The sequence below is a fragment of the Rosa chinensis genome, chromosome 5, assembly GCF_002994745.2.
Source record: "Rosa chinensis cultivar Old Blush chromosome 5, RchiOBHm-V2, whole genome shotgun sequence".
NCBI lineage: Eukaryota > Viridiplantae > Streptophyta > Magnoliopsida > Rosales > Rosaceae > Rosa > Rosa chinensis.
Genome location: NC_037092.1, coordinates 10,991,267 through 11,005,272, shown reverse-complemented (window position 1 = coordinate 11,005,272; position 14,006 = coordinate 10,991,267). Strand labels below are relative to the sequence as shown.

Below are 14,006 nucleotides of genomic sequence, written 5' to 3'. Positions count from 1 at the left end.
TTTTGTGACTTTGTGTATGGGTTGGGGGATTTGTATGGTGGATTTTGGGAAATAATTAGTGTGGAGTTCATCATTGTCTCCTTTAGATCTTAATTAAGGTTTTGGCCCAAGCAAGAAGCAAGTTTATTTAATTGGGTTCAGAATTCAGATTTCAGACCCTTTGCATTTAATATTCAACTAATACCCAATGAATTTCAATGTATTTATGTTTGTGTTTTTCTGGAGGGACATGTATATGATTGTAAATTGTAAAGTACTTATTTATACTATTTGAATAGTTTTATAATTATAACGACTCGGAACTCATGACTACTATTTTAGTTTAACAATATTTGTCTTTCGTGATGTATGAAGTTCGATTATCTTTTTTAGACATGAAATTTTTCTAGTGAAACTTGTACATATGGAGTCAATGTTATGAGATCATTATTGATCTAACTTTTGAATCATAAAAAATTAACATTGAAAAAAGTCAATTTTTAGACACAGAAAGCTCTTATGATCTCATTATTTACCAGTCCCAGAAGAAATGCTTTTCGAAAATAGATTTTGTTCATAAATATAAATAAATAAAGAAGAATAGTACTATTGCATTGTTCTTACAAGTTACAAGCACTTTTATACTCACCTTTCCTCTTCTATTAATAAAACAATTGTTCGCAGAGGAGTATCAACAACCGACCTTAGCTCAGTTGGTAGAGCGGAGGACTGTAGTTGGTATAACCACCAGATATCCTTAGGTCACTGGTTCGAATCCGGTAGGTCGGAAACTTTTTTAATTACAACTTTTTATTTTTTTCAAAAATCCCACGGGACTTAGTGGGCCGAGCTTGTGCTGATTGTACACAACTTTTGAAGCCCAAATCATATGTAGAGTAGTTGGGCCTTGCACATTTAAAGTGGGCCAATCTCTTTCTTCTTCTTCTTCTTGTTTCTGATTCTGATGATCATAGTTGCAGAGAGTGATAGATAGTTAAAGGTGAGATGGAGCAGATTGAGAAAGAAGCGATTAAGGAGGCATCAGTGGAGGTATCAAATGAATTCAAAACCCTAATCGATGCCCAGGATTTGGATTCCCTCAAACAACTGCAGCACCTCATGTACGTATTCTCTTCTCTCTTCCGCTCACTCAGCTTAAAGTTTTGATCTTTATTTGTTTCTCTAATCATATTGCTCATTAAAATTCTCTAATGTGAGGCTTTAATTCTATATTTTTATATTTCTTAATTGGGTATTTGTAAATGTTGAAAAGGAAGAAACTTGATTGATGTTTTGTTTTACTGTGTATATGTGTAATGGAGATTGAAATGGATTGATGAGTCCTTTTGGATTAATTGTGCTACTTTGTAATTGATGGTAAAGCAGTGTGTTAGATGGGAGAAAAAGTTGAATTTGCATCAAACAGTGAGGGAATGGGATATAGCTTTTGTAGTTTTTGCTTCTAGTCTTGAATGCTTGTCACTCCGAAAGATTTAACTTTTGCATCTGCTCTTTAGAGGTTATCTGTGAAAAAAATGATGCAGACTAGACTACCATAGATTGTTTATGATATCGGTTAAACTACAGAAGTGAGCCGGTTCATCCTTTACCTTTATCTTACTTACAAGCCAGCAGATATTGATACTAGTTGAAATATGCAAGTTGATGTCCATGTCGTCAAGACATGATTTTTCAGTGTCCATATTGTAGGAAGCTAGGATGGAAGTATTACCGTTGAAACTTTATTTCTATTATCAATTACTTCAGTTTTCATATATATTACCATGTAAAGGGATTGCGTACATTTCTTTCACGAAAAATTAGCACTAACATGATGTGGTATGTCAGAGTTAAGTTTGCAGCTTATAATGAATGGGATATTGAATTTGTTTTACTTTCTATATTGTATGATTCATGGTTGATCTCTTGTTGGCATTGGTTGCTTAGTTTCCTTGCATTTTTGATACATGTATTTGATTTCTGTTACACATTTCCTTTCCCTCTTTAATTGCAGATTGGGGAGGTTGCAAGATGGCAATGCGGTCCTGTCACACTTTAATGAAGTTTCAGAGAACTGCTTTGCTGAGGTTTCTGGAGATTTCTCTAAAAACACACGCCTTTTGCGGTCTATGAAGTCTGATCTTGATTACATATTTCAGAAGTTAAGGTGTGATCCTTGCTTTCTCTTTTCTTATTTAGAGTACTCACCCACATTTGTGTATTTCTATCTGGCTACACTGTTCCTTGTTCTGGCTCTTGATGGTAACTAATCTGGAGATTCTTTCTGGCATATGTAATTGAATTTTGAGTATGGTTTCTTACCAAAAATGAAAACAGAAAGAAAAAAAAAATGCCTGTCAAGTGTATCTGTAAAAATTCTTTAGCTTGTACATATCCTAGATAGTTAAAGCCTTAAAGGGGTTGAGATTGTACCGCTTTCTACAGTTCAATTGGTGAAATTTAAGAACATATCTTATCCTACAAAACTAAAAGGTCACAAAGACACACAATGCACAGAAGAACAAACCAGGCTGATCCCTGTGGATTCATGTAATTACTGATTTCTCAACTTCACAAGAAAATGCCAGTTTGGTCCTAGCAATTTTATCTTTAGTGTATTTGAGATTAACCTTGTATGGCCAAAGGTTCTGAGTCATTTTAGTATCAAGGATAAGCTATATATCACATAACTTTGTCTTTCATTAACATGCACTTCCGGCATCAAAGCTTAAAGTATAATGGCATACCTGGAAAAATTCACCTTCAGGGTCTAATATTTAATTTGGTAGTGATTTCATTTCAGCCTCTATCCATTTTGATGATGGACGAGGTTTTGATTTACCTCACAGACCTTGCTCTTTGTTGCCAACCCTCTAATATAGTGATTACCTGTCTTATTCTTTTCTTGGATAGAAAGTTCTTGTCATATTCTACTACTAGGGAATGACACAGACATTTTTGTAATATGATAACAGGAGCATGAAGTCAAGAATTTTGGCTACCTATCCAGATGCATTTCCGGATGACTCGAAACAAGAAGTACATGACCAAAGACCAGACCTTGAAATGCCACTGTGATGTTGGAAAGGATATTCAAGTTTTCTTTTGAATGCCCAGCGCAATTTCCATCAGGGTACTAGAAAGCATAGTCAAGTTCTGTAACATTAGAAAGCATAGTCAAGTTCTGTAACATTAGAAAGCATATTCAAGTTCTGTAACCCGATTACTTTCGTTTTGGTTGGTGTGGTTCTGTGTGAATAATTGGTATCTGTATATGATTTGACCGAAAATGAGAAGTAATCCAATTTGTGAGCATTGTATTGATCTTCTGTTCTCAAGATTTAATTACTAGTGATTTAAGTTTATAGCCCCTTCTAAGTTCTTAAAGCACCATATAGAAATGATTGTTTAAAAATAAAAATGAAACTTCAGATACTCATTTACGTTCAGAGTTGCTGAACCCCTCCCCATGCGTGAAATTGAAACATGCAATTGTGACTCTTCACACCTTTTCTTTTAGTCTCTTGAGTGTCATGCAAAACGAAGATACAGTGCATGCAGACTGCAGAACCATGGCCATTGGCTACTCCTAGCCGCGTGGCTCTCTCCCACCTGTCCGATTCCTCACCAACTCCAACCTACAAAGCTTTGTCTGAAAGCTCACACTTTTCATTCCCATTTCCGTATATTATGTGGGGTTTAAGAGAGTGAGCATAGAGCACCAGTAGCAGTTGGAAATGGCGGGAACCAGTGGGAGTGGGAGGAGCGAGAGTGAGAAAGAGAAGACAAGGATACGGGAGAGGCATAGAAGGGCCATCACCACTAAAATCTTCCATGGTTTACGCAAACACGGTGGCTACAAACTCCCTCCTCGCGCTGACATCAATGAGGTCCTCCGCCATCTTGCTAAAGAGGCCGGCTGGCGCGTGGAACCTGATGGCACCACCTACCGCTCTAATGTACCTCCTCAATCCTCTCCTCTCATTCCCTTTCTTTTCTTACATTATACTCTGTTAATTTGTTCTATTGCTATGTGAAATGCGAGAGAAGGTACTGGATTTCTGTCCGGCTTGTGGGATCTCCAAAGCAAGCACTGCCACAGCAATAGCAACGCCAACACCGAGCAGCAGTGTGGTCATGGCTGGTGGTGAATGTTCGACCACAGCTTCGCCATATCGACTCCCTGAATTTAACAGCAGCGGCAGTGGCACGCACTCCATCTGCCCATTGTCCCTCATGTCCGAAGGTGAGCTACACCACCTGCCAGAGGTCAGGGCGTCCGACCACTCCACACCTGTTGCTTCACCTCACTCTTAGAACTCATATTACACAAAATTTAGTGTTGGTTTTGAAATGCAAATTCTGTGGGGATGCAGTGTGCTGTGGTAGAACAACCCACTTTATGCAATCAAATCTGTTTCAACAAGGAAACCTGGTTTTTACAAAAACAGGATCCCGCCACAAATGCATTATGATAAAATTCTAATGAATAGAATTTCACAATCAAAATTGGTCAAGCACTAGAGCTTTGCGCAATTATAACATTTGCTTCACCTCGTGTAGTTTATAGTTATAGTTACATCAGCTTGATGTCCACAAAAGTAAAGCTACTACAAGTTTGGATGCCACAACTGCCAGCAAGTAACATTCTAACTCTAGCCATGGCAATGTGAATCCAAGACTACCTTGTATTTCTAGTAACTCTACAAATGAAGGAAAGATAACTCGCAGACAGATTCTGTAAATCAAGTGAAACCAGGGATTTCTCCTGGCATTGGAGCCAATTCATTGTTACCAAACCTCTCCTCATCATAGAATGAGGCACGGACCACTCTACCTCCAAAATATCGACCATCAAGGTCAACCAATGCTTTGGTTGTTTCTTCAGGTCTCTCAAACTGCACAAAGATTCTTACTGCTTCATCCACTGGGAAGTTTGGCTCTGTTATCTCAAATATGAGCACCCGGGTCACTGTACCATACTTTGCACACTCTGATGCTACTTCATCTTCTAACTCGTCATCCACCTCACCTGGTCCCACCTTCAAGAATAAAGGACATCACATCAGCTTCACATTTCTTGAGTAGACAGTCACATAAACAAGTAGGAAGATATCATTATATTTCTCTCTTTAGCCTCAATGGTCTACATGCATTAATTGTTTTCAATAATAAAGGTAAGTTCTGAAGATTAAACTCATCAATTTCCGAAAAATCAAACAATATTCTAGCAAGTTGTTTCTCTCAAAGTAAAATTGCAGGGAGAACTCATCCTCAAAATTTATATGGAAGATGAATGTATAAAGTCTGTACAAAGTTACAAACCTTTACGACATTTTCAGGGAAGGAGAACTAATCCTCAACTCTTTAGACATAGGACTACCTGGAATTAGTGATGATTATACTCAAGGTCGACCAAAGGGACACTATTGGCATACAAGATAGAAATAGTGGTCGAGATTATGGTTAAGAAGAGACTAGGCCTGTTTGTTAACAATACAGTTAAGAAATTTCGATGCAGGCATGAAAGAGAACAAGTCACCACAGTATCTCAGAAACTTCAAGACAGTCTTCAAGCTGGATCATATGAAAAGACCTAAGAGCTGACTCATGACTTTTTAAAAGGAAAAGAGTTCGAGCCAACACAGTGAATCAGAACCTGTAAGACAATCTTCAAGCTGGATCATATGAAAAAGACCTAAGAGCTGACTCATGACTCTTTTTAAAAGGAGAAGAGTTTGAGCCACCACAGTGAATCAGAACCTGTAAGACAATCTTCAAGCTGGATCATATGAAAAAGACCCAAGAGCTAACCGCTAACCTCACTGCGATTCTAGATGTGATTCTACATATACAGCTCTTGGGTCCCTAGAGTACAAAGGCAACATGTACAGCCCTCTGGAGAGTTTATAGACATATCACCGGTAGTCAACAAAGTTAACTTAATAAAGCAGTCAAATTGATTAATTTAGGGCCAAAAACTTGAAAGTATAAGATAATGCTTTTGCATGTTATACTAGATAGTAAGTTTTATGCATCAAATGAAGAATATATATGTATTAGAAACAAGTACATTTCAGAAAGTGTTCTGTAGTAAACTTACATATTGTTCACTTCTTCAGCTTCAATACACGTTAGCTTATATAGAAGCAACTGAGTCTATATTAACTAACATGTGTATTGAAGCTGAAGAAGTGAACAATATATAAAGTATACTAACAGTGGATTCAACTAAATCTGAATTTCTGGTTTGATTTAACATCGGCTTGTTCTATTCTAGGCTTGTTTAGAGTCAAATAAGAACCAGGAGTATCCACATATTGATCCTACAATAACACTAATGCAACATGCCAACAATCAGACCTACATTGCAAACTCTTAAGAATTCAAGCAACTGTAAATCGCATAATGCATCATCATCAGTTCATCACACAAAGAACAAAGTAGCAAACTTTCAAATAAATGCATAAAGCATCAATGGTAAACCATACGCATACCATGTTTCTGAGCAACAATACCCGAGTGGGTGGCCCATTAAGATTGACACCCTTGGCCTTCTTCTCCGGCTTTGTTTCACTAGCATTCACAATCACCCCGGCTCTCCTATCCGTCTTCTTGGCCATCAAAGGAGTAGTAATCCCCTGCTCTAGCTTCCCAAGCCCCTGCCCCTGCTTCCACCCCATTTTCGCCATCATTCTCTGAGCTGCAGTCATTTGACCTCCAGCTCCCACGCCCAATCCTCCACTCTCCGACTTCCCAATAGTAAAACCATCCACATTGCTCGGCGGAGACGGTGACCTTGGAGCTTCCGGCACCGCCGCTGAGCCACTCATCGCCGCCCTCCGCCTCCACGCTTCCTCGCCGGAAATGTTCAGCCTCGAATCTCCGAAATCCCTATCCCTATCCCTATCTCTCTCCCTCTCTCTTTCTCTTTCTCTCTCCTCCCTCTCTCTCCTCTCCTTCTCCTCCTCCTCCTGTCTTCTCCGATCGAGCTCTCTCCTCACCTCGGCCTCCATCGCCTTCTTCTTCCTCTCCCTCCGGTACTCCTCGTAGTCATTCGGCCTCGCCGGATCGTACTCCTCCAGCACCGTCGACGTGACGCCCACCAGCGCCGGCTGCACCGACGCGTCGCTGTGCATCACCGGCGCGGCCACCGGAGACGCCGCGGCGATTTTGGAAACCACCGAGCTCGCCGACGGTTTGGGCTTGGTCTGGGATTTGAGGATCGTCTGGGGTGGCGCGAAAATCGAAGAGGGCTTGCGGAGAGTCTGGGGCGCCATTTTGGTGCTGCTCGACCACACCGTCGAGTTGGTGGGTTTGTTTTCTTCGTCCGCCGACGACGGAGGCGGGAGGTCGCCGTAGAGCCCGCCTAGCATTTTTTTTACTGGGCTCTTGGAAAACCTAGAAAAGATTCAAGCTTTATGGATGGATGTGAATTTTGGGGGTTGGGGATTAGGAAGAGAGGGGGGAATTGTTGGGATTAGGGTTTCGGCGGTTTGGATTAGAGATTGTGGCTCTGATTCTATCGCCTTCTGCAAAAGGCTACACTGAAGAACTATTTTACATTTTTACTGGTATGGTCGGTTTGGGACGTAGAATTTAGCTCCTTCGTAAATTTATAATTTTTACTTTTTACTCAACCAAAATAAAATTTAATCTTTACATTTACAGCTCCTCGGCTCAAACAGTAAAAAGGATTGCATCCCTACCTAACCAATTGTAAATTGATTCCCTTCAGCAAGCGGTGGCTTCACGGTGGGGAGGTCCGCGCGGTTCTGGCTTCACGGTGATTGATATCTCCGGCAGCCGCAGCGGTTGAGATAGTAAAGAAAGCTGCGCTAGAGATACTGAAGAAAGTACCGCCTCACTGTCTATAGGATCAAGAGCCGACGGACAAAAATTTGATTCCTATAGTTAATAGTAATAGCATTCTTCAATTTTAGGAGAATGTGAGTTTTTACTCTAACAATTAGTTTCGAGCAGAACATTTATTTGAGAAATCCTCATTTTAACTATTGGAAATCAAAGTGAAGCTTATCTCTTAGCCATTCATCCTTCATTATACGAACAAAGTGAGCTGAGATGTAGTAACCCTAAATAAGTAAATAGTATACCATATGTATGGGCTGAGTATACGAGTATTGCACAAAAACATTATATGCAATCTTTAATTTCCTCCAATACATTAACAAAGTATTCCAAAACTAAAGAAAACAATAATAATTAGATCAATGTCACCCGAGTATCAATTAATGTATTACAGGGAACAATTAGTTAGCTTACAACAGCTAGTTACATGAGAAGGTGTTCGTAGCAAACTACCAAGTCTTTAAATTAGTCCATATCACATAACATCATATCACATAACATACATTTTGTATCAGCCAAACGAAACAAGCTTGGTGTTGGACTATGGTCACACACATAAGGTGAGGATTGATGAAGGCATGAAGCCATTGAATCCATTGAGCATCACATATATGTCATCATGCCAAGAGTATTCACCGCCGGCCCTCTTCTCGATTTAGATTGCTGGACTCGGTATTTAAGTTTTTTGATCAGAACATACCTGAGATCGAGCAGCTGGTTTTACTGGAAGTAGAAGTTTCTGTCATTAGTATGAACTTGACGTTCTGTATTAGTATGAACTTGACGAGTTTGTTCTCAACACCAATGGTTAATAAACATCGAAAGAAATGAGATGAACGATTGCACATTGGCACTTACCAATAGCTAGTAATAAGATTAAACTAGTTATAGACCTGAAGATCGAAGATACTGAAAACACTTACGTATAAGTCTAGCTAAAACTCCATAGGTGATCGATATATGATACGTAGTATCTGCATTGCAGACTGAAAAAAGAAGAAACAAAAGGCTTTTATTATGTACTTGAAATTAAATATTGCGACACTATGAACTTGGGATTTGGGAAGTGATCGGAAAACTTAGCAGCTATATTTAGTGGCTTCTTAGGTACGCATCAACTGCCTGCTCCCGCTAAGCTTTGGGGTTTGCATTTACTATTTAGTAATGTGGAAGTTGAAGATGTCATAATTTGATCAATCGTAAGTAGAACAGTTGTTACTTGACTTGTCATCTACAATAAGCTAAGCTACAGTACTGCCTATACAGTGAAAGTTCTCAACTTCTCATCATGCAAGGGAGGGAGACTAGTGAGGCGAACCATGCGCATGCAAGCGAGTGATGCTAACGATGGCTACGCTCGAGTAAGCAAGCGAGGCGAAGCACATGGAAAGATGTGGTGTGATTTTCAACTCCATTTAGAACCAACTGCAAGCCTATGTCCACTTTTTTTTTTTGTCCAAAATCATAATTTTTACCCAAAATTTTGGATTATAGCACACAGTGTTTGGCCAAAAAATTCATATTCTTATTTCCTCACAATTTTTTTAATTAATAAATTATAATTTTTAAGCAATTTTTATAACTGATAGTCTTCAAAAATCTCGACTTTTTTTTTTTTTTCCGATATCCAAAGTCAAAAAATTAGGATAATCATTACAAAATAACCGGGTCCAGATTTTTTAGGTCTATCAATCAGAGAAACTCCTAAAAATCATGTCTTACCAATGGTGAGATTATGGCATGTAAGAATTTCAATAAAAAATGGTGTTGATAAGTATAAGTGCTCGCATGACACCTCCAAAGTGTCAAACCATGTCAAGGCCTTTATTCTTGAAATTTTTTTCATGTGATCATCTCATTGTTAAAACATGATTTTTAGAATGTGCTCCACTAGATGAACCTCAAAAATCTCAAACGTATTTTTTTGGTTTTTTGACTTTGAAAAATTAAAAAACGTAGAAATGAGGGCATCAATCATATTCGGAGCATCTCCCAACAGAAGCCCTACAAATCTTGAATGAGATAGCAGAGAAGCAGACCACCATGCCTCACCCGATTCAAGATTGAGAGCAGAATCAAGTAAGCCCTTCTCTCCCTCTTGTAAATCCAAGGCATGGACCAATTTCTTGATTTCATGTAGTTTTCGAAATGTTTACCTCACAGCTAAGAGGAAGCAAAACAAAATCAGGTCGAGGTTTCTCAAGTTTGATAATTGGAACATTGCGCTTTATTAATGGTGAAAGTATGTCACGAAAAAATTTCAACAAAAAAAAATGATATTGACAATATTTGATTGTTTCGATATGCCATGACACGTCTAAAAATACATGCCAAAATCAGAATATACTAGTTGATCTTTCTTTCATATGAGAATTTGCAAACAGTTTATGAATATGACACCTAAAACCTAGAAAAATCAAAATTGATTGCAGCGCAAGAATAATCCTAAATATCCTAAAGCAAGTATGTTTATGGAGTAATCAAGCACCATGTTAATTTTCCTGGATGAATAAGGATTGTTTAGAATTGATTACACTGGGCTACCCACACTTAATCCAGGTGGTATAGCCCCATAGAGAACGTGATCTCTAGCTTCCATGTGATTGGAGGGCGTCGGGCCGACGCCCACTTGTCACGTGGCATGGCCGCTCACGTCCCCACCAAATTAAGCCTACTTAAGAAATTCTGAAAACTGCATCAACCTTGTAAATATCAAGTTATCTCAGGCTTTGGCATTACAAGGTATCATTACCGGAAATTTGGTTGCATGACAGAGTAAAACTAAGAAGCTAACAAACACAAATGACTACGGTGATTAAAACAGTAGCAAGATAAACTATATGACTGATGAGTCCAAATTTAAACATAACATAAAAGAAGATGTGTGTTTGACGAAGAACAGAATCACAACATCCAGACAAGTAATGAAACAAGGCAAGGCATCATCAGTAAGACAAGTCATGAAACAAAGCAATGCATCAGTTTCTTCATGTCAAACGCTCCCACACTTGTTCTATGGGCCCTTTCATTTTCTCCAGAACTTGCCTCACTAAAGTAGGAGTATCCTTCTGATCATTGTATAATTCCTCCATCCCTTCCACCACCTCTTCCATACCCACCACATCATCCACACCCTCTATATCATGCACGCCATTCAGATCGTTCTCCACCGGTAAAAAGTGGGTTTTCTCCAGGCTAAATAAGTTGGGAGAAGCTATGCCGAACAACAGCAGTGGAAAGCTCAGATTAGACTCCAATGTTGCAATAATCTCTGCACAGTCATCGAGAATGTCATCGATTTCTGCTTCTGTCATGCTTGCATACCAATTAGTAACAACTTGATCAGCAATGTTTCCTTGGTTTGAATTTTGAACCGTCTTCAGTTCTTGGTCTGCTAGGCTTATGATTGTAATTATCTTTCTGTAAACCACTCCATACCCAGCAGGACCTAAGCAAGTGAACAACTCCAGTAAAAAAGGAAACAGAGACTCCAAGTTCTTGATTTTTAGAACCATTTCTGGTATTCCTTCTGACTTCAGCATCAGTATGAGCTTGACAAGATGTTTAGAGATTTGAGTCCCAAGATGAACTGCATACGCCTTTAGACTCTCCAATTTTGTTCCGGGCACAGGCTGGTGCTCTTCAAGCAATTGCCTTACACTCTTTCTATTTCTAGTGGCATTATATCCTTGCATTGCTGTAACTCTTTCAAAGTAGGGACTAGAAACAGAAAAAGGCCATTCAGGATTTCTTATCTCAGAAGGAACTCCTGCCTCCCAGGTGCTGCAGGATCAGACTTTCTATAAAAGTGTATAGAAGTCACTCTAGCAACATAGAACTTGCCAAAGTCTAAGGCTATGCGGTTAGGTTCCTTAAAATCCGTGAATTTCAGGACCACCTTGACCTGATCCTCAAATGTTGCTTGACATATCTTCAAGCGCTGCTCTGCATCTCTGAAAGTTCCTTCTTCAGAGATATCACCTGTTCAATTTATCAGACATTTTAGTAATTTTTCAGTCTCCAAGGAAACAGAATACAAGTTTCAGAGAATCTGCCTTTAGTTCTATTTTTAAAGGTCAACGCACTTGCTAATAATTCTATTCATCAAGCAAAAAATATATGAAAGTCCTCTTCAAATTCCTTATTCATATAAGATAAGTTGACTTTACTTGACTTGTCGGTTCTTATTCTTATTCTGATTAGGATCGATGCATGATTCGTGACAGGAGCTAACAAGAAAAGCAACAAAATATGCAGAAAACTTTACCAAAACTAGCTAGCATCATTGCCAAAGCAGATATATAGTGACAGCATTCCAAATCAAATCAGAGACTTACTAAATCATGCATGCATGCATTCCTTCCAACTCAATTCATTTAATCAGTTACCTGTCATCTGTCTTTTTTCAGGCCTCTCTCCTAAATGGCCCTCCGATTTGATCAAATCCAGCCATCTCTGTTCTGTGTTATGTTCCACAAGAAATGCATCCATTGCCATCAAACCCGTACTGTTATGCTGAATTTTCCCTTTATTTCATTCACCATACTTTCAAACTTGTTCACTCTTGTCTCCAACCTTGTAAGTCCATTTCCCAGCAATTGCAACATTCGCTCTTCCAGCATTGGACAGCTCAAAAGTGTGTCCAACGTTGAAAGTACGAGTACAAATTGATCAAGAACTTTATTAATTTCTTGTTCTGATTCATACCAGCTGCTTGTACTATTTTTGACATCAATGTCAATATTCATTTCCTTCTTCATTTCTTGATCAACTATTTTGAATAGGGGAAGAATCATCTCATATGCCACACCTATACCAGAATTTGAATCCTCTATACCAGTACCATCTTCCATAGCAGCCATAAAGGAAAATAGAAACTCTAACTGTTGAAATTTCTCAATCAGTTGATTTTTTCCCTCCCACATCATCATAAATAAAAGACAGGCAAGACTCGTAGAAAGGCGAGTTCCAAGACTAACTGATTGAGACTTTATTTCCTCCACAATTATATCTTCATCAAACTCTTTGAGTTTGATCCACTGCATACAGCTCATCTCTACTCCTTTTAATCCTTCTTTCAATTTGTTGAACTCTAAATAACTTGCAGAACTGGTAAATGCTTCTTTCATCTCCTCAACAAGTCTCTTTCTCTGGTCATGGTCTTCTTTGTTAGGGAGTACTTGAGGTGTAGAAATGTGGCTTTTGACAAATTTGATCGCTGAGTCATGCAAATTGAATAGGGCTATAGAAATTTCCAAATATCTCTTACGATAATCATCTGGATCAACAATCTCTGCGGCCATTGTTGAAGTCCTGAAGGAGGATAGGTACTAAAAAAGTGAGGAGAAAATGAAGATCCGGAGGATTAACAACATGACATGTAAGCTAGCAACAATGGCTTTATAACCTTTAAAATGTGATAGTTGAAAGTCTGGATTTCACATAATCCTTTTGCACATGATTTCTGTCGAAAATTAATCAATCACAATTCACAATCCCACAGGCCAAAGCTATCAAACATACTATTGTATGTCACAGTTTGCAGTTAAAAATGCTCAATCTATAACAAGTTTTAAATTGTAATACATCTCTGTTTTTACTCTTTAACCAAAAGTTTCTTAGGATATCCTCTTAATCAGACCTAGAGAATAAATGAAATGACCCTTTTAATCAAACATGAAAATAAGCCTAAAATAAGTGATTCTTAACCCTTTCCTAGCCAAAATTTGTTTTGCTTTCAGTTTTTTATTATTATTATTATTTTTTTCTTAAGAAACTTTGTCTCTTCATATCAAATTAGCATTAATACAATTGAAAATTAAAGGATAAATAGTAAATGGCTTCATGAAAGGGTAATAAGAAGCCTTACCTATTTAGATATTGTCGCCACCAAAAAGTCTTCCTAATAATGTAATGATTTAGTCCAATTAACCTGTCCCCAACAGTTGAAAATTTAAATAAAGTAAATACCATAAATTTAAGGCAGGCATATCATCGTCCAAACATCTATAGTAATCAGAACAATATCTTATTTTTTAGCTCAAGTTTAAAAAAAAAAAAAAAAATAGAGTTCACATAATTTTGAACCGAGTGAAAAATTGAAAAGAAGAGCTTTGGTGAATGATGAAAAGATAAAGAGAAACGATGGAACTCAAAGT

The 14,006-nt window shown here is 38.3% G+C and overlaps 3 protein-coding genes, 1 long non-coding RNA gene and 1 other non-coding gene across 5 annotated transcripts; 2 read left to right on the top strand and 3 right to left on the bottom strand.

Annotated features, from left to right (window-relative positions):
* Positions 1-677: 677 nt before the first annotated feature.
* TRNAY-GUA lies at positions 678-768 on the top strand. Its single transcript is given in 2 exon segments — positions 678-714; positions 733-768. It is a non-coding gene; the product is annotated as a tRNA-Tyr (tRNA).
* A 167-nt stretch (positions 769-935) lies between these two features.
* On the top strand, positions 936-3,303 carry LOC112165666 (kxDL motif-containing protein 1). The gene is made up of 3 exons (XM_024302269.2): positions 936-1,100; positions 1,994-2,146; positions 2,955-3,303. Exons 1-3 carry the CDS (start codon positions 985-987, stop codon positions 3,055-3,057), a joined length of 372 nt encoding a protein of 123 aa, XP_024158037.1. The 5' UTR covers positions 936-984; the 3' UTR covers positions 3,058-3,303.
* A 1,145-nt stretch (positions 3,304-4,448) lies between these two features.
* LOC112165664 (DNA-damage-repair/toleration protein DRT111, chloroplastic) lies at positions 4,449-7,545 on the bottom strand. The gene is made up of 2 exons (XM_024302266.2): positions 6,477-7,545; positions 4,449-5,021 (listed from the first exon to the last, which is right to left on the bottom strand). Exons 1-2 carry the CDS (start codon positions 7,353-7,355, stop codon positions 4,725-4,727), a joined length of 1,176 nt encoding a protein of 391 aa, XP_024158034.1. The 5' UTR covers positions 7,356-7,545; the 3' UTR covers positions 4,449-4,724.
* Positions 5,222-6,470, bottom strand: LOC121049391. Its single transcript, XR_005799906.1, has 2 exons — positions 5,782-6,470; positions 5,222-5,677 (listed from the first exon to the last, which is right to left on the bottom strand). It is a non-coding gene; the product is annotated as an uncharacterized LOC121049391 (long non-coding RNA).
* Positions 7,546-10,585: 3,040 nt separating the features above from the next.
* LOC112201489 lies at positions 10,586-13,818 on the bottom strand. Its single transcript, XM_040519672.1, has 3 exons — positions 13,718-13,818; positions 12,237-13,178; positions 10,586-11,829 (listed from the first exon to the last, which is right to left on the bottom strand). Exon 3 carries the CDS (start codon positions 11,541-11,543, stop codon positions 10,836-10,838), a length of 708 nt encoding a protein of 235 aa, XP_040375606.1. The 5' UTR covers positions 11,544-11,829; positions 12,237-13,178; positions 13,718-13,818; the 3' UTR covers positions 10,586-10,835.
* Between the last annotated feature and the right edge of the window lie 188 nt (positions 13,819-14,006).